This window comes from Myiozetetes cayanensis, unplaced genomic scaffold (assembly GCF_022539395.1).
Source record: "Myiozetetes cayanensis isolate MyiCay16 unplaced genomic scaffold, myiCay2020 scf1, whole genome shotgun sequence".
Taxonomy (NCBI): domain Eukaryota; kingdom Metazoa; phylum Chordata; class Aves; order Passeriformes; family Tyrannidae; genus Myiozetetes; species Myiozetetes cayanensis.
Genome location: NW_026086604.1, coordinates 38,928,147 through 38,955,304, shown reverse-complemented (window position 1 = coordinate 38,955,304; position 27,158 = coordinate 38,928,147). Strand labels below are relative to the sequence as shown.

The 27,158-nt window shown below is 36.6% G+C and overlaps 1 protein-coding gene across 1 annotated transcript in view; it reads right to left on the bottom strand.

Annotated features, from left to right (window-relative positions):
• Window positions 1-1,751: 1,751 nt before the first annotated feature.
• The window catches only part of ALKAL1 (ALK and LTK ligand 1), a 37,311-nt gene continuing 11,904 nt past the window's right edge, over window positions 1,752-27,158 (bottom strand). The window contains exons 2-5 of the mRNA XM_050328611.1: window positions 12,983-13,036; window positions 9,402-9,482; window positions 7,111-7,187; window positions 1,752-4,231 (exon numbers count right to left, since the gene is read on the bottom strand). Coding sequence (XP_050184568.1) covers window positions 7,123-7,187; window positions 9,402-9,482; window positions 12,983-13,036 — 200 coding nt within the window. The 3' untranslated portion in view covers window positions 1,752-4,231; window positions 7,111-7,122. The remainder of the gene's footprint in view (window positions 4,232-7,110; window positions 7,188-9,401; window positions 9,483-12,982; window positions 13,037-27,158) is intronic.

Genomic DNA, 27,158 nt, shown 5'->3' with positions numbered 1-27,158 from the left:
TTTCCCAGCTCAGATCCAGTGCAGGCAGCCTCTGACCATGGGACAGGGAGAGTAGTGGAACATATGTCAGGCAGATACTTTCTTTCCCAGCATGGCAGCCACTGATCCTAATCTTCTGCACCAACCAGTTGTCACAGCTCAGAGTCTCTCGTGCCAAATGAACTTGTGCTGGGTACTTGTGACATGTCTGTGAGCAGTGTCTCTATTTCTGCTGACCAATGCAAGCTTCTGGCCCAGGTGAATTAGGGATCCCACGGTGGAGAAGGAGGATCAGGTGGGATAAAAAGAATGTCCGTAAGGTGCTTATTTCTTAGGCTAGGTTGAAATAATTAGGATTCCTACATCTCCTGTGCCCATTGTATTCATCTATCTGGTCAACAAGTCTCGACTTCACCCATTTTCTCCTACAGCTGAAAACCAATATAACCATTTATATAATCTTTTAGATACAATCTGAGCACTTCCTCATGTTGTTGTTTTACATCTCAGTTACTCTGCCATCCCTGTTACTAGTTCCCAATAAGTGACCAGTGCCTGTGTCCAAGGTGATTCTGACAGTTAATGTTTTCCATACTTTTGCTTTTTCTCATTTTCAAGGTCTTCCATGGTATAATTTTCTTTTTAAAGCTAATGTCCCATTCCATGTTGAAAGTTCAGTTTCTGACACTTACAAGGTTTTTACACCCTCATCTCTTTCCTGTGTGGGTGTAGAGTTAAGTTCTTTTGGGGTTTTTTTAGAAAAGCTTTCAACATCCCCTCTGCAATGAGAGCCTTCATGATAGAAAGAGTTCCTTATAAAACTCTGCCTGGTCATCTTGCTGTCTGCTGTCAAAACTATAAGTGATGCATTTAGACAGCTCACAATGGAGTCATTATCCACCTCACTGATCATCAAAAGGCCATTATTTTCACCTACACTTCCTCACACTGTTTTACTCTCTGGCTTTAAGCTCTTTGAAATGAGAATAGGGTCTCTGTCCTGCATTTGAATTGCACCCAAAACAGAGACTAGGACACGTTCTATGGTGTTGTGATAAAAAATTAAGACAGTCTCAGCAATAAAGAGAGCAAATTGAACTTTGTTTTATAGTCTCCATTTACATGCATCCAGGTTAAATTGCTGTTGGCCTTGTGAGTCTCTCTGCTATATGCCAGAATAACAATGTTATTTACCTACAGTGGTTTTCTTTAGAAATTCAAAAGTCTGGAGGAATGAAGTTGTTTGAGAAAGGTGACCAGTTAACTGGAGTGAAAAATTTGGATAAGGTACTACTGTAACTGCAGCCTCTGTCCCTATGCAATATTCTCCACCAGGACAGAAAGTAGACAAATTTTGAGCATACAAGAACAACACAATTATGGGGAAAACAATAACCAGACTTATTTCTGAAGCCAAAATATTTTTTTGATTTAATGGCACAGTTAAAAAAAGAAAAAAAAAAGAAAAATAGAAATTATTCTTGAAAATGTGACAAAACCACAGCTTACTTAAATAAGTTTACTTAAGCTTCTCAACTTCTACGGCATTTGGTCCTTTATTCTGTTTCCAAACAACTACCCTCTAGACTTGATTCCTAAAATGCAGAACCATTAACAAATTTTAGAACAGAAGGAATGCAAGGCATTTTTTTGGTTAAATAGTAAATTGACTGTTATGCTACTTTGTGATTTTTATGCTACTAATTTTAGTAGCCTTTAAAAATTATGGTGAAGGAGAAGGATAGTGACAAATAAATGAGTTAGAGGGATGGTACAGAAAAGCTGGTTTTATTTCCAGTTATTCAGAACATCCTGACCACCAAAAAAGGGGCTAAACAGAAAGAAGGAATCCATGCCACCGTTGTCTCAAAGAAGAATTTCTCTCCAGGGGAAAAAAATACTTCTAAGCCATTTGCCTTCTGAGAGAGAACTATGGGGTTTTATCCTCTTAATCACTTCATGCACTTTCTTTCCTTCATCAAAATTTTTATTTGTCATAATGATCTCTGCTTTGCGTCTTTGTAACATGTATGGACCTTCTCAAAGATAGGTAGTTAATCACTTTTCTACACAATAGAAAGATGTCTTTACTTTTACAAAGGTGAAGCTCTTGATTATTACATTAGATTTGAGCCCCAAAATTTTATGAAATAACCAAAATTAGGTTTTCTCATTGGAATTCAAATATCACAAAAAGTCATTTTCAGGGAAAAAAAAAAAAAAAGGTACACCAGTTTCTCTGCTTCTACTTTCATTGTTTTCAGTCCCTTAAGGAGACAATGAAGAAACTTTATTAAAAATTGGGAAGCAAGCAAACCAGAGTAGAAATATAAAAGCAGAAGTAAAGACAAATGCTTTTCTTGAAATTTCTTATTGTCAGTTCTAAGCCTCATCCTTTCTTCTCTGGCTAAAGTGTTTTGGCTGATAATCCTTCTATGCAGTATGTTACAGAGAAATAAGAATATCCATCTCACTATTCAACCACCAGGACTTCCCATATGCTACTGTGCCTTCAGCATTAATACTGCCTCCAACATGGATTAGAAGGAGACTTGAAAACTTTGCTCTTACCAAAAGAACATGATGTCAGAAAGGTTAAAAACCAAACCAATTAATCACAAATAAAAATAGCACAGGACAACCTTCTGGCTGGGACTACAAAGGGAGAAACTATTTCAATGACCAGAACTAAGGGGCTGGTTAGAAACAGGTGCTATAATAAATTCTTGCCCAAACAGAACATAAAAGTACCTGCAAGAGCTGTGAGTTGAACTGCCTAGTTCATCAGAGGACACTGCACAACTTTGGTGTTGAAACACACTGAACAAAATAGAAATATGAAGGAAAAACCCTTTGGATAATAAGGCAGCTGTTTGTTATTTGACTCGAAACCCAGACAGGGTTTTCCTCCTATTCTGTACACAGAAAAGTGTTGGCCATAGAAGTTAAGGGGCTCATGAAGGCCTCAGTGAGGGAAAGGATAGAGATAACATCTAATCTGAAGGGATTATCTTGAATGGTCAATAAATCTCAAGAACTGTGATTTGAGCACAGTAATCAACGTGTGTTGTCAATTACCCTGGGCCTAACCATAAAAACCTCACTTTATACTTAGTTCTTTGCAAAGCAATCATATAAGCTTGCAATAGAAGATATGCAGACAAATGGATAGCAATTGTTACCAACGCAATTTGATTTTAAATAAAAAATATGCAGCAGCTGTGGTTTGCATTCTTCCCAAATAGTTAAGATTGATGTGTCACCTGCCAAATTCATTCATTACACCTCTTGGCTTTATGATATTATTCTTTAAAGTATTTTCTCTTCTACTGGACTATTTTATTACCCTCTTTTTATCCTCACAGATGGTTTCTGTTATTCACACTGTGGGAGCATGATGCATTTTTGTTTGCACCTCATTCAGCTGTAGAACAAATGGTTGAATAAAATTTACCACTTGAAAATTAAATGCTGTAAAATACTAAACCCACAAGTTTGAATTTCTCAGTGGAAAATTATTTCAAGTTCACCAGATAGATAAAAATTACATATTAAATAAGTGACCTCTTAATAAACTTAAATAATCCCTCTTGTAAAATAGTTTATTTTTATGTTCTTTATTCCACCAAAACTGCATTGCAGTTTTCCAGTCTTTATATTTACATTATTTGCAACTCTTTCCATAAGTGCCAGTACAAATGTAACTGATGAAAATCCAGAATAGTCATACAAATGTTCCTGAAAGCAAGGTGCATTTCTGAGCAATTCTTTTCTGATGTGCAATAATACATATGTATATATTAACAAAGCTTCATAATATAAAATATCTTCCATGGCAAGTAAAACTTCCCCACTTACAGCTTATTCAGATTTCAGTTACATAGACTTCTGCATTTCAAGTTAGTGCAAATAATGAGAGTAAGAGCCTGAGCAGAACAATGTAAATACAATGGAAAAGAAACAGCAAAATTTTACCAGCTCCCTGCATACGGTTATAACATTTAATCAGTATATCATTAGTATTCTTTATATACAATGTATTTAAATAATTGGCTTGTCTGAACTATAGGCAACAAATTTACAAAATAAAATAATGTTTCACACAAATATGGAATGTCCGACAAATATATGAAAATAAAATGCATCTAGTAACAAAATGTTATAAATCAAAAAGGTAAAAGACGTCTTCTCTGTTTTTGAAGATTTCAAGGCACTTTCTTGGCAAATCAGAATTCTCTCCTTGGTAGAAAGTCTGCAAGAGAAAAGGACATGCTAATTTATATCTAGTTTCAAACCAGAGAGGCAGAGCACTTAGTTTAGTTCTGTTTATAAATCACAGTTTCCTGCAGATTGCATAAATCTTAACTCCGGAATGTCAGTGGGTCTTGCCCTCTCATGAACACTAATGAGTTTTGCCGTGGCAAATCCTCAGCGTCAATGCCAAGAGGTTTAACAGATAATGGTCCGTGCTGCTCCATCTTGCAGGGATATTTCCCATGCACAGAGTCACGTGCATTCCTACATTCTGGGTGTCAGCAAATGCTTTACGTCCACTTGCAAGGATCTGAATTAGGAAAAAAAAAAAAAAAAAAAATCCACCCAAACGTCTAAAAGCCATAAGGGCAGTAACGCCCCGCAGCATATGCTTGGTACCCCGGCCCCGAAGCCATCCCAGAGAATGTCCGGGGCCCAGAAACGTGTCCCTTCTCCGGCCCTGTCCATGGTGCTGCAATATCCAGCCGAGGCCTGCGCTACCAGGTCCCACGGGAAGATGATAGGTTTTCCAAAAGCAAAACTTCATTATGAAGAGAAAAAGACAACGTCTCTTGTATGTACCTGGCCATTGACAGTGAGGAAGGAAAAGATTTGCATGATAACACTTTAGTTCTCTTTTATGAGGAAAAGGCAACCTATTTTAGTACTGGCAGGAGAAACATTTAAAAATAGCTGTCAGTTCTTTGAGTGAGAGCCACCTTTTTCAAGGCAACCAAGAATATCCAAGACTCTCTAAGGTGTTAAAGTGAAGGCAAATTCCCTTATAGGTAACAGGATCTATGACCCTGTCCTCTCTAAGCTAGTGTAAGGGTGGTGAGAAAAACAGGTTCTTCATGACAAAAGGTGCAGCAGAAGTAATCACAGAATCATGCTAGAAATGCTGTGGTATTGAGGGATGAAGATATGTAAGTCCTTTACTGCACTCTCTACTTGAAGGGAAGAGAGAGTGACTCCTGTTACCCTTCATCCTTCTCAGGAAAATGTTTCCATTCCAAGAAGTAGTGGATATGAGTAAACATGAAGATCTGAGGCTGTTTTATTTATAATGGAAACTATTCACTCTATTTGGTGGAGGAAAAGGGTGAGGGAGCACAGAGACATCTGGGAAACACTCAGATCATAGCTCTACTTTTCCTTTAATGTTTTCTCTATTTTTAACAAAGTAGAGAGAAAGCCAGCCTAGATACAAGTTTAAGTGAACACAGTCCACACGATCTGCTAGCAATGCTTACCATTTAAAACCTCCCCTCCCCATTTGTCATGTCTTTGAGTGTATTTTTGGCAGGTAAATTAAAACACCTGGCTTTGAAAATCCTAGCAACTTTTGATCCTTTTGTATTTTAAAGATGGAAATAGAATGAGATAGATGCTTCTGTACTGTGGATGTGTAGGTAGATCTTTGACTCATCCTCTCGAAAGAAAAAGAAAAAAAAGTATTAGAACACCCAGAAATCTTTCTGAAAGCCCTGATACATGAATCCAGAGGTGTAAACAGATACAGATGAGGGACAAACACAGACTAAATAGGGAAAAATGGAGAAAATGGGCACATGCGGGGATGTTGGAAAAAGCTGAGTTCTGAAAGAGAAAATTAACAAACAAATATGAATTTAGGAACCATTTTTTTAAAAATTTTTTTTAATAGGGCATTTGGAAAAGGATTCCTCCTTTAGTCATGAAAAGGAGATCCAGGTAAAGTAATGAGATCCCTAGTCAATCTTCAGTTCACTGCCCTTGATATATTCATAAGCATCTGCAAGACATGGAAGGCAAGAGCCCAAACAGATAGAAAATAGTTAAGAGGAAGAGAAAGAAATTATGTCATTTTTTCTCAGCACTGAAATATTGCCCTGTTCTTAAAGCATTTTCTCAAAGCTACCAAAATGAATCCCACCTCCACTTGGAAATCAATTCAGCTAACACTGACTCATATCCTACTCTTCCTTTCTTATTCTTGATTAATATGAATTGAAGTCTTGATGCAGGAAGAAGTGACATACACAACTCCCCCAAACTCCAAGCTTACAGTATTTGTCAGGCGGAGGAGGTGAAAAGAAACTATCTTCAAAGAAATTTAGATAAATTAAATACACTGATTTTATATATTTTATTGATCAAAAATAACCAGTGTTGTTTTTTTAAATTAACCTTTGAAAGTGTAACTGTCATATTGATATTCAAACAATAGGAGAAAACAGTTCACTTGGAGATGTTCCTTATGCCAGTGACAATGCTGTTTAATTAACAGTGACAATGCTGTTTAGTTAACACATTTAATATAATCAAGAATGGACTAGGTTCTTCCATAGACTGTTAAAACACAGTGAAGCCTTTAGCTTTGCCACATCTTTATGTGCAGTTCTTTCCATCACCATGAAGTGGCATTAACTTTACAGAAATTCTCAGGAGACCACTTGGGAATGAAAAGGGGTCCTGAAGACAAATGAAGTGACAGGTTATCTCTGAAAACTGTGCTGGCAGACTTGAGATACTCTGTTTCTTCCATGGTTTAACAAAAAAGCCCTCTGCAGAACTGAAAGGCCTGAAATAAATGTGCTGATGAAGTCTTCAGCATTTTTTTTCACCAACTAGATTCCCCCTTGAAACTTTGAACAGTAAGAGACCACCCAATGCATAATTACAGACTGTGGTGCCCCAAGTGACTTATAGGAAATTATGGTGGGGCCTCTCAGACTATCTGTGCTTCTGTGTATTCTCATGAGGAACCAGTAAGATCCTGCAATGTCAAAGCACTCTCTAAATACCATATTTTTGTATGCACACATGGTACAATTGTGAAGTGAACCACTAGACCATTCCACAAATAAAAAAATGAGTGGCGAAAATGATACTTACATAGCAAACATCCTAGGACTGTGTACACAAAGGGCTCATTGCTAATCTTGTTAGCAACCTTGCACACCTTTTGTAATCTATAAAACAAAATTACCCACAGTAATAATGAATCTCTGTTACCAGATAGAATTTCAGACACTCTACACAGTGAAACTGTTATCTGATGGAAATTCATGAAATTATGTGTGCAAGATGCAATATTAGATTGTACATTATCGCAGTCAGGGCTCTAGAGAATGTGATGGTAGGAGGTAAATTTCTGCTAGGTGGTCTCCTCCCCAGATGTGGAAGACCAGGTTCAACTCCCAATTTTATATGAAGAAATTTAATTCATTAACTGGGAGGCTATTCTAACCAGCAGCGTATATATGGCACAGTAGGAAGTAAGGCTGTTTCACTCAGTATTAACACTGGTGGAAATCTGTACATCTCCTAGTCATCAGACTAGAGATACTAGTGTCTCACTTCAATCTTCCAATCCCTCTCTCTTGTGTCCTTGGTTCAAACTAACACTTCATTCAAGTGGACCCTCAGTCACATCCATCCTTTCTGACTATGGTAACAAGAAATATTTAGGTGCTCTTTTATTCTCTTGCTTGATAAATATTAATAAAACTTAATATAAACTATGCCAAACAACAAGAAACTGAATGCTAACTGGGTTTCAGTTCCTCAGGGAATATTTTTACAGTACATAAGTATATCAGGAGGAGAGGAAGTAACGCATCCTCAGACGTCCTATGGTGTCTAAGGTGTTTCTGAAAGAAACTATCACACTCACCCTAAAGAAATAATAAAAAAAAAACCCTGGGCTGTGATCAGCCTTGGAGTAACTCTAAAACCTGAGTGCTGGCTAAGGTGAAGACAATTCTGAAGATTTAGCTCTCCCTTTTAGAACTACAGAATATTTCAGATAGAACGTAACTCAGTGTCTGACTTGGGTTGTGTTGATGTAAGGGACAAAATAACCTCTGCTTTATTTTTTTATTTTACAATTTGTTTTGTTTTGATAAATTAAAAATAAGTTCTTCACACCATTCTAACCATAGTGTTGTTTGCAATTTTTTTTTTTTAAAGGCTACTTTATTAGAAGAGAAGTAATACAACTGTGTCTCTTTACAAGTAAAGTGAAGCACTCAGGCAATACATGTTTATCCAAATAATATCCACATACTCTGGATCCATGTATCAAAGCATACAACATGCAACACGTGTCCTATTTTTGTTATTCATCATGTAATAGATATATGCCTAGCCTACTCATGCCTACTTAGAAAGTTATATGTATATTTTTTGAGGATCAGCCATGGATTTCTACATTCCAGCTTCTGATAATGTAAACGTAGATGGAGATGAGGGCTGCTCCATCCCCTTTCAAAGGCTGGGTCCTCTGAGGTGCTGAGCTATGAAGAGAGAGCATTGTAGCTGCTCACAAACAGTGCCTCTAAGTGATGCAGTCAAAAAGTGTCATTGGTCTTTCAGGTTAAATCCTGAAAAGCTTCTAAAGCACCCTGGTCCATAGTTTGTCCTTAGAAATCACTAATGAGACTCACATTTTCTAAACAAAAGATACTATGTATTTTTCAGTCACTTTCTTTGAATTGTCCTTTGCACTAGAGAATGTGTAAGCAATTTCTATTTAAGCGATTTCCATTTTGTTTTGGGTTTTGGGGGGTTTTTTATCCATTTGATAACATCTTAGAACACTTATTTTTCAGTCTCTCTGACATAATTACATTCAGGTTGTGTTCAAGCAAAGCTTCTGTAGATCTTCTAGAGGAATGTTGTTTGACAAGAACTGAAAGTATCAATAACAGAAATGAGAAATCGATTGTGTGTTTTTCTAAAAATGGGTATATAATAGAAAATTATCCTCACAAATTGAAATATAAAAAACCCCAAGATATAACCATATTATTGAGCATTAAGAGAAGGTAAAGAATGGTTCAGTTTTATCTTATTGCACAAGTTAATAAGTAAAATTAAAGGAAGCAGGAAGGAGAATATGGCTTCATATCTGCCCTCTGCCTAAGCATGCCCTATGTTCTTTTTTCAGAGTGTAGTTTTCATTTCATTTATTTCAGTCTCTCTTTGAAGGAACTCCATGATACTCCGCTGAAGGCAAGTGTATTAACAGAAAATCTTTGTGTATCAGAGGACCTTGAGTATGTTTTGTAGCATGCTGTTAAACAGCCACTGTTACAAAAGGACCAGGACGCCAAACAGTAGAAAAAGTGAGTTGCTTTTAAACAAGTATCACAGCGAGCATTAAAAGGTACTTTGTTACTTACAGGTTGGAGTTGAGCAGTCCCTTGTGTTGTGATACAGTCGATGAAAGTGCTTGCTACACTCTGATGAAAATGTGACTGGCCCTGTTTGAAAGTAATCAGGAGTTAACCACAAGCTCTCAGTGTCAGTGCTCTGCAGCTTCAATGAATGACGACAACACATAGAATTAAGTTCCTTTCTTCTTGGTTAAAATTGCATTTAGTCTTTTACTATATCTTAAGCAACTATGATGCAATAGGTATAATAATGCTACTGAAGTAACAGAAAGAAATATTATTGCAATGTCCTTATGGTCATGATATGAGAACCAGAAGAATGACCCCCGGAAATGATGGGCTGGTTTAGCCTTGGAATTCTAGTAATTCAAAATTAGCAGTAAAGTTTCTTATATGGTGAAAAATAGAAAGGTGCAACTACAACAGAATTTAGTTGACTCAGTAGTTGTCAGTAGTCTGATTTTAAAAGTAACAATGCATCTGGAATGCGGATATTATTTCTAAAGATAAATAAAAGCAACATTTTAAGTAGATACGGGTTTCTAATCCCTGGAAAGATGAAGTACTTTCATATACTAATGCTCCTAATTTGCACATAGATGGTTTATGAAGTTCTTAATATACAGCGTGGGTGTTGAGGGGAAAAAAAAAAAAAAGACAGCTGAATAACATCTAGGAACCTGATCTCCTGTTAAAATAATCCTAGTAAGAAAGGATGCAAATGTGCAGCAGGCAAGATGTGTTTCATTTTTTGGATGAGGCAAATCCCTATGTGCCCAGGGTACAATGTGCTGCTCCCTTCTCTGGGTATAGAGTGTCATCTGCTTACACTAATGTTTGATAAGAAAGTTGTCCCTGATCACAGAAGAGGGCTTGGAACTAGATGACCTTTCAAGTCCCTTACAACCCAAACCATTCTATGGCTCTATGATTCTATAAAAACATTATAGAATGTCAAAGTTAACAAGTTGCCAAAGAGCCCTTCCATAATCGCTGATGGCCCTGGGAAAGAATTACTGATAACATTCAGGTTGAAGAGAACAAAATGTAATACTTGCATCCAGTAACCTGCTTAGCAAGACTATCACTGACAGTTGGGAATGAGTATCCTGTGATTTGGACAGAAAACATTGACATAAATTGATGTTAACTGAATAAGACTAAATTTAAATCTAAATTCAGCACAAATAGGAACCCTGAATAAAAATAGCCTGTTTCAGGCAATGCTGCAAAAAGATCCACAAGAAGCATACTGTGTCGGCTAACTTTCCTGTAAGAGGAAATAGCAAGCATTTCTAGGCAAAAAATTACTAATTTCATAACTTGAAAGGTGGTTTATTAGCCTGGTAAAATATACCAAGCTAATTCTCTCTGGATAGTGAAGTCAGACTGCCATGAACTCAAGAGGAGATTCCTCTCTATGACAGTGAACACACCTGAAGATTAGATATGTTTTACAGAAGTACATGGACTTCACTGGATTTTTTTCAGCCACAAGTAAGGTTTTCGATAAACTGAAAAAGTAGTCTTTGCAACTTTGAACTGTAACATTGTCACCATTTCTTGTCTGAGTAATTAGGCTCAAGAAAAAGTATGTAAATTGAAATAATCCAGAATATATGGAGACAACATTGGCTTTTGTCACCAAAGAAATTCTATGTCCCTTCAGACAAAAAATGGTTTTCCAGCTTTCTTCCCTATCATCAAAAATAGGCTGTTGATTTTATTTGTCCCTTACAGAGCACTCTGTGTCAGCAGGTTTTTCAAGATAAATTGATAGATTGCTTTATGACTCACAAGATTATTTATGATTTTTCCTGTAGTCAAAGACTGTTACATATGGTTCTTCTTTGGCTTTAAAATGTGTCTACTATTCTTGGCATGCGAGAGGTATACATTAATTTTCTTAACTCTGAAACTGTAAAGACAATGGACTGTAAAGATAATGTTCATTTCAGCTTCTCCCCTTTTTTTCACAACTTCATAACTCTAGGATTTCCTAACTGTTGAGCTAATAGGGACTATAACTGAACTGTTTAATTAATGAAATTTGCTAGAAGAAGGATTACGATTGGAGGTGTAGGCAGAAATTCTGAGCCAACAAATAAACCTTCAGTATTTTAGAATCCTGCTTTCCTTATTCATTCCAGCTAACGTTAGTCAAGTAATTTCAGCAATTTTGATGGCAACTACTCGTGCAGAAAAGGACTATTAATTTAATTATTGGTTACAGAGACAGGTCTTCAATTATTTTTTTCTTTTTCTCTTTTCTATGATTTAATACTCTCAAAATACAGTCTGTAAAACTCATGGTTGTTTTTCACTGGTTTTGAGTAATGCGACTCATTCTGTAATCATTATTTAGCTTCTCCAGATTCTTATGCTGAGCTTTTTACAGTAGCTGAGGAGTTTCCAAAGTTAAAAAATAAAAGGAAATTGATTAAGTACTAACATAAACTAATCTTTCTTGTCTGTCCTCTCCAGGAGAGGAATATTCAGTACTGCTGCACTACACAGCATAGCATAGTTTGAATCTCTATGTAGATTTCCTTCTCATATGGACTGAAAATGGGCAGATTCGTAATTCTTGTTTACTGGCTCTGGTACATTTCCTGCAGTTGCTGTTAGGTTGCAGTCAGCCATTGACAAAAAGATTCTTAAAGTTTTGCTTATCCCAAAGATTTAAGTGCACTTCCCCCATGCAAAAGAGACAACAAATTCCCTCCTTTCTTGTCAAGGGCTGCCTGAAATTTCCAATAAAGAGGAAATGCATAATTATTTCCAATTCTCTTTTCATGCTCCAGCTGCCAACTATTTCTCTATTTTCTAGTTTTACTAATAAACTTGAAAATCACCAACAGATTTGCAGTGTCATACTTTGAGACCTTCATTTTTCTGAATTACAGAACAGTTGGAACTGAAGAATAAAGAATCAGTGCAAGCACCTTGCCATTGGCAACTCTTATTGTAGATATATTCATAGGGTACAATATTTTTCCCAGTAGCTACAAATAGACCCTCAAAGGTAAGTGCATTATAAAACTCCACCTCAGTTTTCAAGTACTTAACTGCAATCATCATGAACTTTTATATTTGAAACAACCAGTTATCTTTCTTTTTCATTTATTCTGATTTAATCCTTCCTTTTTCTATTTGTTTCTACTGTTAAAATAAGCACCCCCTTGTATACATCATGAGACAGATGCAAAATAGTTTCCCAGACATGGTGAAAACTTGTTTGGCCACACAGGTCTGTTTAGGAAAGATATGTGCAGTCCAACGAGAAGTCATAAAATCACTGAATGTGAAAAAATGAAAGCATCAATAGAATGTTAAAAATTAAACAAAAGCTTTTAAATAATGTTTTAACTTACCATGTTTTGAGAGTTATTTGATGCTAGATAATTCAGTTGATTAGTCATTGCAACTAGAGTTTTTCAAAAAGTTCTAGTCCTAAAATATGCATATTTAACTTCAAAAATGTTTAACTTGGTGCCAAACCTCAAAGAAAAAAACTAATGGTGTGATTCTTGTGGCTACTTAGAATAAGCACATGTAGGAAAATTATGAGCAATCATCTGCCTTACCTGTAAAGTGTTTTATGAACTTGTCTTTTAGACTGGAATCTCTTGGAAAAATTTCTGAAAAGAGAAGAAAAAAGATGCATTTATGTAGCATAGAAATTACAACAAAAGCCCTGAAAACATATTATGTCAAGATGTCTGATGTAAAGAGATCAAACAACTTCCCAAATTGACCATGAAATTAATTTTCATAGTTGTGGGTGTATTGGTGGATGTGTAAATGACACTGTGAAGTATTTCAGGTAGTTCACAGATAAATAGCAAATGGTCATCCTAAAATATACTATTAGATTTTCTGACAATAATTTCTGCTTATCTTCGTTCTGAGTGGGGCTATAACTTTTGAAAGACCACAAATAATACACATATATTATCATGTTATGACAAATACAGGAGTCCCTTAAGAAATCATGTAAAACATGTAGATAAACACAAATCAAATACCATTTGCTGGGGTTTGAAATAACAAGTATCCGAAGAGAAAAGTCTCCTAAAGATCACATGGGTCATGTATATTTTCACTCCACTATTAGACAAAAAATGGTTCTTCTCTCCTGTGAAAACTGCTGAAAATTTTAAAATGCTCCCTTTCCATTTGTGGTAATCTTTTCTTAAAAGTACAAGATAGTAGAAGCCTCAGAACAGCCAAAGGAACCATGAAGAACACAACTGGAGCTAACACAAAAACTAAAGTTGCTTGTTTTTCTTTTTTTTAATAGGAAGCTGCAGAAACTTTTGATGCAAGTAAATATTCTAAGTAAATATTCTAAGAACTAATACACATGCCCCCCCCCCCCCATCTCATAAATAAAACTTTTTAATAGTTTTTCCACTGAAAAACTATTAAAAATTCTTGGGTAACTGTAATTATTGCTGCAGATAGTTACTGTATATAACAACTGCATTTTATGTCAAATTCAAAAGAAATACCTTTCTAAGCAGTATTACAGGGAACGTGATTAACTCACAGCATTAGGACCTATTTATTAGGACATATTTATTAATTAAAAATATTTCCTTAGAGCTTATGTAATTTTAAATCTTTTTATTCTCCTACTTTTTTTTCATTTCCCCATCTGAATTAACATTTAGCTCAGAAGATTGCAAGTTTTCATTCATAGTATAGGAAGATGTTGGTTATCTGCCAAGATCAATTCTTACCACTGGCTTTAGGCAGTTTCTCAGAGGTCAGATGAGTGTATTTTTAGGCTGGGATTTTGAGCTAAAATGCCCAAGCCTTATTGCAACTCAGCAATGTTAGAAGACCTACTTTTCTTCAGGTTCCTCAAAAATATCAGTTTTAACTCACTTGGTTCCTTATTGCAGATGAAATTCCATCCCTTCTCCATTAAACTTAGAATTTTACTGACATAAAATGTCAGGTAGTTCAAAATTACATGGAATGAAGATTATGAAAAGGCAAAATGGGGAAACAGTCTGCGTGAACTTTGAATGAGATGCCTTGAGTGGACAAGTTCTGACAAATGACCACAGCTTGGTGAAGGTTGGGCTAGGAACTGCCCATTCTTGCTCTGACAAAGAGCATTTAGACACAGGCCCTTTCAAAGTCCATAGAATTTGCTATGAGAACAGTAGTTGCCTTTTGCCCCATAAAATTCTTTAGTTGCCCCATAAAATTGTTTAGGAAAAATCTGTATACAGCCAAACCCCCATCTGTGAATGCCCAGAAGGTAAAATAAGAAGTAAAAAGGAGAATTGATCTGATGCTCTGGCAAAGGGCTAGGCATTGCAAGCATAAAATTGCAGTTCTAGCCGTGTTGGCAAGCCTGAGAAGGAACATTGCAGAGTCTGCTTTCCATGAGTAACCCACACTGGCCCAAAGTTCACACCAGCCCAGCTTTGCCTTCCCAAAAGGGAAAACTAGGTCAGTTTAGTGTTGAAAAGCAGCTGAGCGATATTGCCTGCGTGCCTGCTGCTCCCCTGCTGTGGCTGCCGTCCCTCCAGGCAGCAATCAGCCTTTCAACATATGCCTGTGTTTCAGCTTCTTCAAGTGCTCATTTTCTTAATAATACAGTGTATTTGCTGATAAAACACGACCAGTGAGACCCCAGTCCTGCACAAAAACAGTCTGAGCTCATTTGTAGAAGAATCACGGGTAGTGCAGGTTACTGGAATGCTTCTGTCCGCTTGCTCTAACGGCAGAGGACTGAACCCCTTGAACTATGAAATACCCAACACAAGCACAGTCATTTTCTTCCATCTTCCAGCAGCATAGACAAGCTCTTCTGTCTGTACAGAGCTATGAGGCTGAGGCCTCAAAGGACTTAAAATTTCAATCAAACTAGTGAACATCTTCTTTCAATAGAATATGTATCACTGACTCCTGATCACACTGCAGCCTGAAGAAGGATATCAAGCCCATACAGGATGCTTTTATAAAGCAATGAAAAACCCTCATGAGAAAGCCCCTGAGGAAGTTTTTCCTGGCTTCTAAGCTCTTAGTTACTCCAGTCATATTTCTTGTGTTATCTATCACCTACTAAGGCAGATACTTTAAAATCCATTCTCACAATGACTGCACACATTCTCACAATGTAAGTAAAATTCCTTTGACATATTAATTTCACAAAAGAAAAGGATATATAATAAAAGCAAATATAATAAGATAGATTGGCAAAACTACAAAAGAAACGGAAAAATGAAACAATAAAATGTTTGAAGTGTGAAGTCCACATGAACAGGGAGTATTGAGTGGAGAGAGTATACTCAATCCATTCTTGCCTCAAGACCATATTACACAAACTAGTAAAATACAGCCAGTATAAACCCCATGGGATATAGTAACATTGTTTTTAATTAGCTGGGTGAATATTTAGACTGTGGCATTCTTGTGCCCAGGCTTACAAAGCCTGCTCAGCTCACCAGAGGGAGTATATCTGAGTTAAAAGGTACTTATGTTATTGACCCTGTGCATAATTCTGGGCATAATCTCAGTTTATAACCATAAATAACCTTAGTTTAAGGATTTATTTCTTAGTGATATTAGGACTTCTATGTGTATCCCTAGATAATTACTTATGAGGGGAAAAATGCTGCGAACTCCTCACCCCTTCCACGGACAGCAATGGCCATGGACTGTTAAATGGTGCAAAGACAAATCTGCTACTGGATCTTCTCCCTAAAACAGTAGGAATATTTAAGGAAAAATCTAGGGACAAGATAAATTTTGAGGTTTTTCCAGCTCTGCGTCACAGACAGAATGGTTAAGTTTGTACTGCAAAGCTGATTCTAAACCGTCCATGCTGTTAATTTTATCAAGATGACACTTCACAGAAGGTCTCATGGCTTCAGGTAAGAGGTGATTGGATCAGCCTAGGTTTTTTCCTATACTGGGATAAATGGGATTGTAGGAAGAGCTAGCAAGGTCTGAGCTAAGAATCTGCGAGCAATGGGTACATCAGCTCCCCATTCTCACTGTTCATTGTAAACTTTCTGAAGCTGATTTAAATCACTGTTGTAAAGCTAATTCCCTAGAATATTATTATGCAGGCTTTCCAGTTGTTATTCAACACCCAGCAGCTGACACGAATGTTTAATTTTTCACTACTTTGGGTGTGATTGCAAAGACTAAATAAACAACAGCCTGGTCTCAAGCATGTCCTCAGCTTGCAACATAAGACGTAGTTGCTTCACCTTGGATGGGTGTTTCACATTTCTGTGTCCTCTGTTTCTCTGTTTTAAGCTGTGACTGCAGGTTCTGATTTTTACCCTGTGTTTGCACTGTCTCCAGTATCATTACACCATAACTGTGCCTGGAAAATTCATGTCCTGATGGAGTATAAGTAACAAGAGCTGTGGTCCCAGCACTGAAATAAGCCAAATTCACACAAGAGTTTGTTGACTTGGGACATGAAATATCCACATCCTTAGATGACATCATCGTGGTGGAAAAAAATCAAAATCTGAATTTTTTTATGCTCCCAACAGGCAGCTTTTGCATATTTTGAGTTTATTCAGAGAAGCAGTGTCCATCAGACAGCAGAAGTTACTCCTACTCTTGGCCTAGTCCAGGTCTAGGCAAGGGGCATCTACAACATCTCATTGTAGAGTAGGTGAGTGCAGAAAATGTGAAATAGCAGAGCCCAGGCTCTGCTTCATTGCCAAAGTCCTTTAAGATTTTTAATTAAGGGAAAAAAAAATTTCTTCATCAAGAATCTCCCTTTGTAGAAATATTTACACATAAAAAAAAAAAAAAAGGCAAAAAAGTTCCAAAGCCATTTCTCCTCAATTACTTAAATAAAAAAAACTTATGAAGCATTTGTGGAGAACTTCTCCACAGTAGGTAAATGTTTCAGAAGTGTCTGTGTGTCCAATAGAACATAAACCCAGAAATTACATCAGTTATCACTATCCTTATTTTTGCCACATAAATTATATTTGTCATATTGGAGTGCAGGTGCTAAGTGCTTTGCACAACACATTCCAACTACAGTATTTAAAACTTGACATTTTGTACCAGGCTTAATAATTACCTATTTTCCAGAATATTCATAGTAAATTCAGAATATCTACTGTTAAGTTGTATAACATTCCTTGAAATGACATGTCACATGATGGAATAACAGATGTTTCTTGGTTTTATGTAGTTCTGCACTTCAAGATGTTACTTTAACAGTTAGGTGGTTTGAATGAATTTAATCTTGCAGAAATTTGTTTACAATCCAATGCTTAGTCCAAGATAGTAAATAGTAATAATAAAATATCTTATTATTTATTAAGATGATTATCTGATCTGATTTGATTTTATTCAGTCAAGTAAAGCTATTTTTAATTAATTTAACTGTCTATTCTTCAGTAAGAGCAATGTTTTACAATTTCTCCTCTTTTTTTGCTTTTTGTTCTTCTTTCCTCCCCACATTGTCCCTTACTTTATAGTCCTCTAAAGTCAAATAAATTTTTAATACAAAGCAATAAATTTTCACAGATCTTGCACTACCAAACTAATAAGAAATTTTTTCTAGTCTAAACTAAATTTATCTAAATTTTGCAGATTGGTCACACATACATTCCTACAAAAATCTTAACTCCCATATATATTCTTGATTGTTTTTTTTCAACTACAGCATTTAGAAAACAAATGTTTAAGTATTTTCTTCCTTCTATCTGTAAAATAGCAGAAGAAAACTGTCAGTAGTAAGATGCAGCTGATTCTTCTATGGAAGAATCTTTCATGTCATGAAACTGCTTAAAACACAGTATGTATCAGAAGAGTTTTAGATAAAAGTAGCCTTTTAAAGGACAAGACTCTCCAAAGTTTCAACTTGTACAAAGGCTGTATCTGTTGACAGGACACAAATAGATCTTGCAGTGGTTGAAATATCATCCTTCCGCCAATACTGGAACATTGCCATCAAAACTGTCTGGATTTCTTACATAGACAAGTCATATTTATTTGGATGGAACTTCTCTTTACTACAAATTCTCCACAGTGCCTAAAGATGGCAACCCTTTCTTACTGACTATACCACAAAGTGAAACACTAGTAGGAGGAGGTTTGCATACTTTCAGCAATGTCAAGATGGTTTAGTTTGCACAAAAACAAAATGTTTGTTCATAAAAAAGAAGTGATAGTAAAATCTTTCAAATGTTAATTCATAAAAAAATTGATTAGCTCTCCAAAGACTTTAAGCAACAGAGATGGAACTGGACCAGAACAAGAGAATAATATCCAAGTAAAGTGATACGCTAGGAAGATGAATGAATGGAATGACATTGCAATGCCAGGATGAAATTATCCTCAGCATGATTGTCAGAAACCTTCCTTTCTCTGTATGATTTAATCTACATATGTAATTATTCCTACAAATTTTAAGAAGAGATATACTTCCTCAGTTAAAAAAAAAAAAAAGAAAAAAAAGAAAAAAAAAGAGCTTTGCTCAAAATCAAGAATTAAAGTAGCAAAGAGTAAGATAAGGCATCCTAGTGGAGAAAAAAACATGCTAATGTTCATTTGATAAGAGTTTGGTGTGGGGTGGAGTAAATCACAGGTGTTTGACTGCAGTGGTATCCTTGGGAATCAGATGATAAAATACCCTGTGAATAAATAGAGCATCAAGCATGTGATTACAGACCTGACCCGGGTATTCCTGTCCAGAGTTAGACAGAAACATGTGGTCACCACTGTGGGCAGCTGTTAGACGGAGTCAATCCCAATCCCTGGCTGGGGCTCTTTCAGCACCATGATTACACAGCACATGGGAGAACTGCTTCTAATACAGCCCTCAGCAGCAGATGACACCAAGTACAGTTGAATCAATTGAACATACACTTCTTTCTTCAGTACCCCAACCAATTAAGGTCTTACTTTTGCACCAGACCTTCTGGGCCCATGGCTGGCCAAAGTTCTTACCTGAAAAACTGAGGACTTCCAGCAGCTTTGGCTCAGCTGGAAATGTTATTTTTTCTATGCTGCTATTCCATTTCTACCAGAATGGTATTAGGTTTTGTTCTGTGTACAACAGCCACATTAATATAGATTGAAATGTTTCTCTGGATCCCCCTGGGGTGTCTGAAACAGCAGAGAAACAGTATGCACTTCTTTGTTGAAAATGTGTGTATTAGTAGGGAATTGTATTCCCTACTAAGGGACCACCAGTTGATTCTGGAGTCTGTAAGTGTTCAAAATCCTTATGATGAAGTTGGGGTTGTATTACAACTCTGTTCACAGACTAATATATTTAATGCCTTCACTATTGCAGTCTCCCATAGGGAGGCAAGAAAAAACATTGTTTTCTGCAACAAAGAGAAACTCCTTCCATCATTAAAAACCATAAATCATTAAACATTTTCTATTCTTTGTGTTAGAAATAACTGCCATATGAGAAAATATCTTCTTAAATGGTGTAATTTAATTCTCTTAGACTACTCATCTGCAATTTCTACTACAGAAATTAACTGTATTTCTTTTTTTGTTGTTGTTCTTTTTCTTCTAGTTTTCCACAATTAAAAGCTTTATAATAATTTCTAAATTTTAGTAATCTTAGTAATTTTGTTTTGCTTACACACACGCACCCCCCACACTTCCCCCAGTAGATCTGCAATTCATTCCTTTAGGCAAGGGAAAATATCTATTTCTGTGTGCAATATTCCGAGAAGTCACTGTGTTACTACTCCTGTTAAGTCACACACACAGTTCCCACTTACTGAATACTTTTGTTTTGAGACTTTGATGTGTACATACTGAGCATAGATGGAAAATGAGTCAGTGCTCCAGACAGACGCATTCCTTTCTATGTGTAATATTGCTGTTTGAAATTCAAAACTTACCAGATTTCTCCAAGTGCTGTGTAATGAAGATTACAATAAACTAGTAAATTTTTTCATTTTCTATCAGTCTGCTCTGGCAGGTGAAGAATTATCTGGTATCTCAACATTTTCTGGGGCATAAAAAAGCCTCAAATAAACCCCCAAATCAAGGCTGCTTGGATTCACAGAGTTGAGAGTGTCTGCTCAAGAGAAAATCCTGAATTAATCTATAGCTGCATACCACTGCCATCTACTGAATGTAGAATACGTTGAATGTACTCATGCATACCTTCCTGCTATGAGAGCAGAGTTTACTAGGCTCTGTCTTATGGGAGCCCTTTCAGTATCCACAATACAAAGTGTACTCTAGAGCTTAAGGGTTACAAATAAAGGGCAATTAAGAATTCATAATGAATGACTTGGTCAATTTATCTTCTCAAAGAGTAGACATAAACAGTATTCAAATCTCTTTGGATTTATTTGTTGTCCATAAAGTCTGTGTTTGGCATTACAACTTTATTTATAGAGAATATTTGGAATGCACATTGTGATATATGATTCTACCTCATTAGTCAAGTCCTAAAATGCTAGTTCTACTCACATGTCTAACAAATGCTTCCATGTTTAATTATTTGTCCAGATTTGAAACAGTGCTTCCAAGGATACTTAAACTAATGACTTAACGTTTACTTTCCCTGGTATTCATTCCAGTAATATTTTTCGGATGTGAGCATGGCAAGTAATACTCTTTTTAAATGCTGATAAATTGATATATCTTCAAATTCTCCCAATTTTAGTTATGAACACAATATCTGGTGTTTTATATATAAAATTGTAATAAGTCTTTATTCTGTAACATTCACCAGGAACTTGCATAATGAGGTGGACTGTGACATCAGGCAGTGCAGAAGTAGAATTGTATGACCGTAAAGAGAAAGCCTAACAGGGTCTTTCATAATGGTTGATAAAGTTTACCATGTCAGTCACCACTGGCAAGAACATTCCAGTAAAAAAGTCAGTGTTTCTCTTAAATGTGCTAAAGATGGGCATAAAAGGAAACACTGTCTTTCAAAATCTCAGTCTGGCATTTAGTCACAATTTCTATTTTTGTCCTCTTTGCTCTGACAATCATCACATGTACTGTCAACCACTCATTCTCATCCCAGGAAGTCTACTCACCTATGTCCTGTCTCTCTTACTCACCCCTTACAAGCTTTATCTACATCAGCTGCTCCCTTAAATCCAGAGGGATTAATATCCACAGGGCATTCACAGGAGCATAACTGCAATTTATTTGGTTCTATCAAAATTGCAGTATTGCAAATACTGAACATTTTTAAAAATGCACAAAGTATTGTACAAAGGTATTCCTAAAACTGACAGTAAAAACAGATAAGGACACCTCCTATAAATGGTAGCAAAATAAGAAAATGATCACATAAAAAATATATAAAGAGTAAAGACATACTGCTTTCCTAATTCATCATGCCTAGTTTCATCTGTAGGTTTAAATGTCCTCATAACATTTGTTTGATGGATTGATATTCTGCACACTACAGATGGGAATAGATTTGAAGTATTTCAAACTTCTCATTACTCACCTTTTGCTTGGACTGGAATATGCATTATTTCTTTAAGATTTCTAAAAATAGTCTCAAAATTTAGCTTGAAGTGCTGCCTTTCTATAGTGACCCACCAATTCCAGGGTCAAATTCCACTCTCACAATGGCTGCATAGTCCCCCTCACTCATCAACACCCTATTAATGTAATTGCTAGGGAATTATGGAAGGCATTTTGGACCCAGATTTTTTCAACTGTATTGTAATTATGGAGACCTTCAGGTAGGTACTAAGGAAACAGACGACAAACTAGAAATGCTTAATTTCAGTTGGATTTATAGACTTTATTTGAGCGATGAGGCAGTAAACTTTAGCAACACCCTGTTATAAATAGTATGGAAGATGCTGTACATACTCTAATAAAATATAAATAGTAACACAAAAGGCTAGTGTGACTTGGACTTTTCTTCAAGAATAGAGGGATATTTATTTATCTCTACCAACTGATAAACAGACAAGACAAGTCTTACATTAGCTAGGTACATTCCAGTTCTTTCAAAAAGGTTATGAACAAGATTCTTGGATGTGTTGCCTAAAACAGCAGATGGGTAGATTTAATAAATCCAGTAGGTTTCAGCCAAATTATTCTAGTTGTGAAATACCAGTTTCAACAAATCATTATCTCAGTTATGTTTTATGTGCTATTATCCCCATTGGGTCATGGCCTATGAGAAACTAAGAGGGAGGAATTTCTCCTTTAATCTCTACCATTACCACTCACATGGAGTCCTTCTGACTAAATTAGACATCTTACCTAAAAATAAGGCAAACTTGTAAACAAGTGATGGTGACCCATGCAAAACATCTTCTTTTACCTTAAGAAGAAACACGTCTCTTTGCTATAGTGCTTTATCCCTAACTTCCACATTCTTTGTTTACTGCAAAACATTAAATGAAGTCAGTTTCTGAACTAATTCAATTTACTTACTATTACATTACAAAGGAGTACATGCCATTAGAAATTAAATGTCTCAAGCTACTTGTCACATTTCTGGCACAGGGTAAATCCATAAGTAACAACCTACTGATTCAGCTAGTTCTTATGAAACAAATGTCCATTATCTAGCCCCTTTTTGGATTCTTCGGGTTGTAAAACACCACTGTTTTTATGAAAATCAACTGAACTTTGGTGTACATCATGAGACAGATAACTTTTAAAACAGTCCATTTTTTCAAGCTTTTCTTTCTGAAGCGCCTGAGCTACAATTGTGCTGCTGTCTCAGAAGGCGTTATGTGCTCATTTGTATTCTAAATTTATACTCTAAATCTGTGCTCATTTGTATTCTAAATTTTCCTCACTGCTGCAGTTTTCTCTCCATTCATCTGTCATATAAAATGAATGAAAGTGAAGTTTGTCCCCTTTTTTTAAGAAAGACCTTTAGTGCTGTAATCCTTGTACGTCTTTGTTAGACCTCACAGGACGTATTAAGAGCAGAGTGCCCTGGACAAAGATCCTGTGCTATCATGGCACTCTTGCCTACACAAGCAAGCATATTTCAAGGACAACCTGTGGGGAACTTGCCTTCTTTCATGCAAGGAAGATAGATGAAGTGACATGAAGTACTCGGAGAAAAACTTTTGTCTCCAGGGTTTTTTATGCTTCAGTTCAGTTTTTCAACAGAAACTTTCACAAAATCAAATCAGTAAGAGCAAACAAAACAAACATAATGATTTCACTTCACTCTGATCTTTTTTGTTTTATTATGTTACTACCCTATGCTCCTGGGAAGGAGACAAAATTTCTTTCCTTTATAACCCAACTTTCTGACTTGAACTCAAAGGACCACCTTTGAGACACCACCACTGTTCAAGTTGTCTCAGTTTCCCACTCTCTGGTGGTAATCCACATTACCATATCTTACAAAAGTGAAAGCACCTGGGACAGTACAAGGGAGGAGACTGGAAAACGCATCCAGAGATAAGAGAACAAAAGCAAGAGAAACGAGCATAGGAGCATTGTGGTGTTCCTCTTGTTACACTTGGAGCACCTACAAAGGATACAAGGCACAGGAGAAGGACGCCTATTTATCATTCCCATCTTTACCCAAACTTAGGTCAAGTCTTCAGAAGTTACGGAGGAGAACTAATTTCAACTAAGTCCCTCCAGTAGTCTTAGGAGCAGAAAAGGTTGACTTGCAGTCAGGAGAGGATGATAAAAATCTGTTCGCATCCATGGGAAGGACCCACTCTTTCCTGCCCATGCCCTACTCTTGCCTTCTCCCCTCCCTTGTGCTCTGCTTGGCCTCCTCGCCTTGTCTGGTCTCTGCTGAGCTGCGAGTGGGAACAGAGAATGACAGGAATAGTTAGCAATTGTTGCTATGAAGACAACTAATGGCACGAACAGTAATTCCAGAGAGGCCTTCCCACCTCAGCAGAGCAATGACTATTTACGGCCTGAAAGAGTTGCCAGTCTCCCGTTCAGCCTCCTCTTAAGGGCAAGAGATTATACCTAGAGTTGGCTCCTCCAAGCCTGGGCACTGAACTGTGGGAAGGACATAACCTGAGGCTGGAGGGAGGTAATTCACTCAAGCTACAGAAGAAACATTTAATTATGTCTGAAGTGTCAGTATAGGTGGACAGGGGATGGGGAGGATAGTTTTGCCTACTGTGAATTATTCAGGTTTTACAACATTGGTAATATTATGTTCCTCCTCTTCCCCTCAAACTTCGATTTTTCTTTGCTTAATATACCATTTGTGAAGGGAATGTAATTGCTCATTAAGTGCTTAGGCACTGTGTTTTCATTTATCAGAAAAAGAAATCACACCTTGCTGATATTAAAAGACTGCTGTATTATTATCATCATGGACTTTGAAAGCTGAGCCCTAGATGTGGTGTGAATGCAGAAACCAGCACCTAAAATCTGTCCTATCTAAATTATAATATTTCCTAAAGTATCTTCTGAGTATGTCCAGAAATATGATACTAAATAATTTTTCTATGTTCTGTTCCTTTATAATGTCATCAGTAACATGCTGTACCAAGTTATTCATCATCCAGTCAGAATTTGTAAAAATATATGTCAGTCTGTAAATTGGCTTTAGCTATTTCCAAACAATTTTCTTTCTGTCACCTGTCTACCAATATTTCACCTTGTCACTAGAACCATGTGAAGGATCTTAGCCAAGTAATGGAAATGTTACTTCAATTACACAAGTGAAGCCTTCTCCCAAAACCATCCCCTTTTTCCTGAACACAAGATTGCCGGTCAGCTCCACTTAATTTTGATTGTAACTAAAAATTTCTTTCAGATTCTCAGGTAACACTGTCCTTCTTCTGATAGTTTCCCCACTCCTGTAGAGCCTTTGTGACTAATGTTAGAGTTTTTTTAAAGAGAATTTTAAAATACTAAAGGAAGCATGCAATAGTGTAATAATGATAAGTTAAAAAAAAGTTATCTCCTTTTATTCATAAAGGTAACAAACATCTCTTAAATGTTTATTACAAGAAAAAGAATCTCTATGAAGTTATAAGGCTTTCAGAACTACAGTTTCCCAAGGGGATACTTATCAGAAAATGTCTTTTAATTGGAACATAGGTTTAATTCTGAGACTGTCAGAGTTGCAATGCAAGACTACTGTAAAGAGAGGAAAATAACATGTATGTCTTGATGTGTGTCTTTGAAACTGGCAACTGTCAGAAACTGCTGTCTGAACCTGGAGTTCCAATTTCTATGGTTAGTCACACAAACCATTGCTTGAATGACACATTTTGTAATAAAAACTAAGAGCAACTAGGGAAGTGCATTCTGTTTATAGTCCTATCTTATGTCTACAGTAAAAAACCACAAAGCAGTTGTATACTAGCAGCTCTCTGGATTCCCAGCTGGTACAAGGAATTATTCTAGGAACTGGTGTACTCTCAAATAACACATTTTTAAGGGCTGAAAAACACTAGAAGGAGAGTATGCCCTGATTCTGTTCTTCTTGATTTCAATGGGAGCAAAACCATGTCCTCAATCTGTGTGTAATTCACATGATCTACTTAGCTAAACAATTAAGTCACAGCTCTGACATCTGATATTTATTTTAAGTTCTTTGAGCCAGATTCTCTTCTCTGAGCCAACCCTTTTTTCTTTTCTGGTGGCTATAACAACTGTGGATTTTCCCAGCTGGAGATTCTCCCAGCATGAATTAAGTCTTTACCTGTCTGGCAAAACCAGGTTTCATGTTATTTCTTCCTCCATTGAACCCTCTGAATCTTCACCATCTTCTTATGTGAAAGAGTAAGAGGCCTGGCTACAGCTCTCATTACCATGCCTTAGCTATTCTTAGCCTGTATACTTCCCTCTTCAAATTAAAGCTATCAGGTTAATTTTAAATAATTCTTAGGCTATTGTAACTTAAGTAAAACCATAGTATACCTACATCTGTGGTATTTCAGATGACATATAACTGAGGATCTGTCCAAGGCATGTTACCAATGAGACATCTCAGAAGCTCTGAACCATTGAACTCTGTGCAGGCCATGCTTAATAATTTAATCATAGTGCAAGGTCATTCTTAATGGAAAGACCTTCAATCCAAGCATGTCAACTTTTAAAACCCATCTCCCCATCCCAAGAGAGCAGAGCTTGTGTGAAAGGTTTGACTGAACAATGCCACACAGTCTGAATAGTTTGTCAATCATTGCCTGAGTGGAGAACCTTATGGTTAATGGCTGCCCTTTCTTCATTATTGTAGGTGATGCACCCAATGAAAAGATCTTCAAGTGAGACTAGTTTAATGGAGATGAAAAAAATCAGGATGTAATTTAACACTGCTCTTATCCGAGTTCACTTTAAGCAATGACACAATGTGGAACCGATCTGCTGAGCAGTGTGAGCAACTGCTGTGGGAAGCAATGTAACAATGCTAAGGCACTGTGAAGGCAGTATCAATTACTCAAAACTTCATCCGCATCTTCGAATATGTTCGCATTGTCAAGGAAATTTTCAAGGATTAGACTCCAGTCTCAAGGTGAGATGCACTCACATCCTAAGCCCTTATGCCTGTGCTCTTCTTTGATTACCTAAAATCTGGAGCTCTCCAGAAGCATGTGCTGGTACACAGTGTAGGCCACTGCTCTCACCCAGAGGCACAAAGTGGCCTCAGTGTCACAAACAGATATTTTTGCATTATAGACTCTGCCTTGGGCAGCTGAAGAGTCATTGATTTCAGAAGCAACCGGAAGCAGGTAGTAAGAAGATTCACCAAATTAAAAATAAAAAAATAAAAAAAGGGTAGTAAGTATGGAAAGTGTGGTTAGTCTAAGAAGAAATGGAATGTCTGCCTGGTCATCCAAGCATACCTAT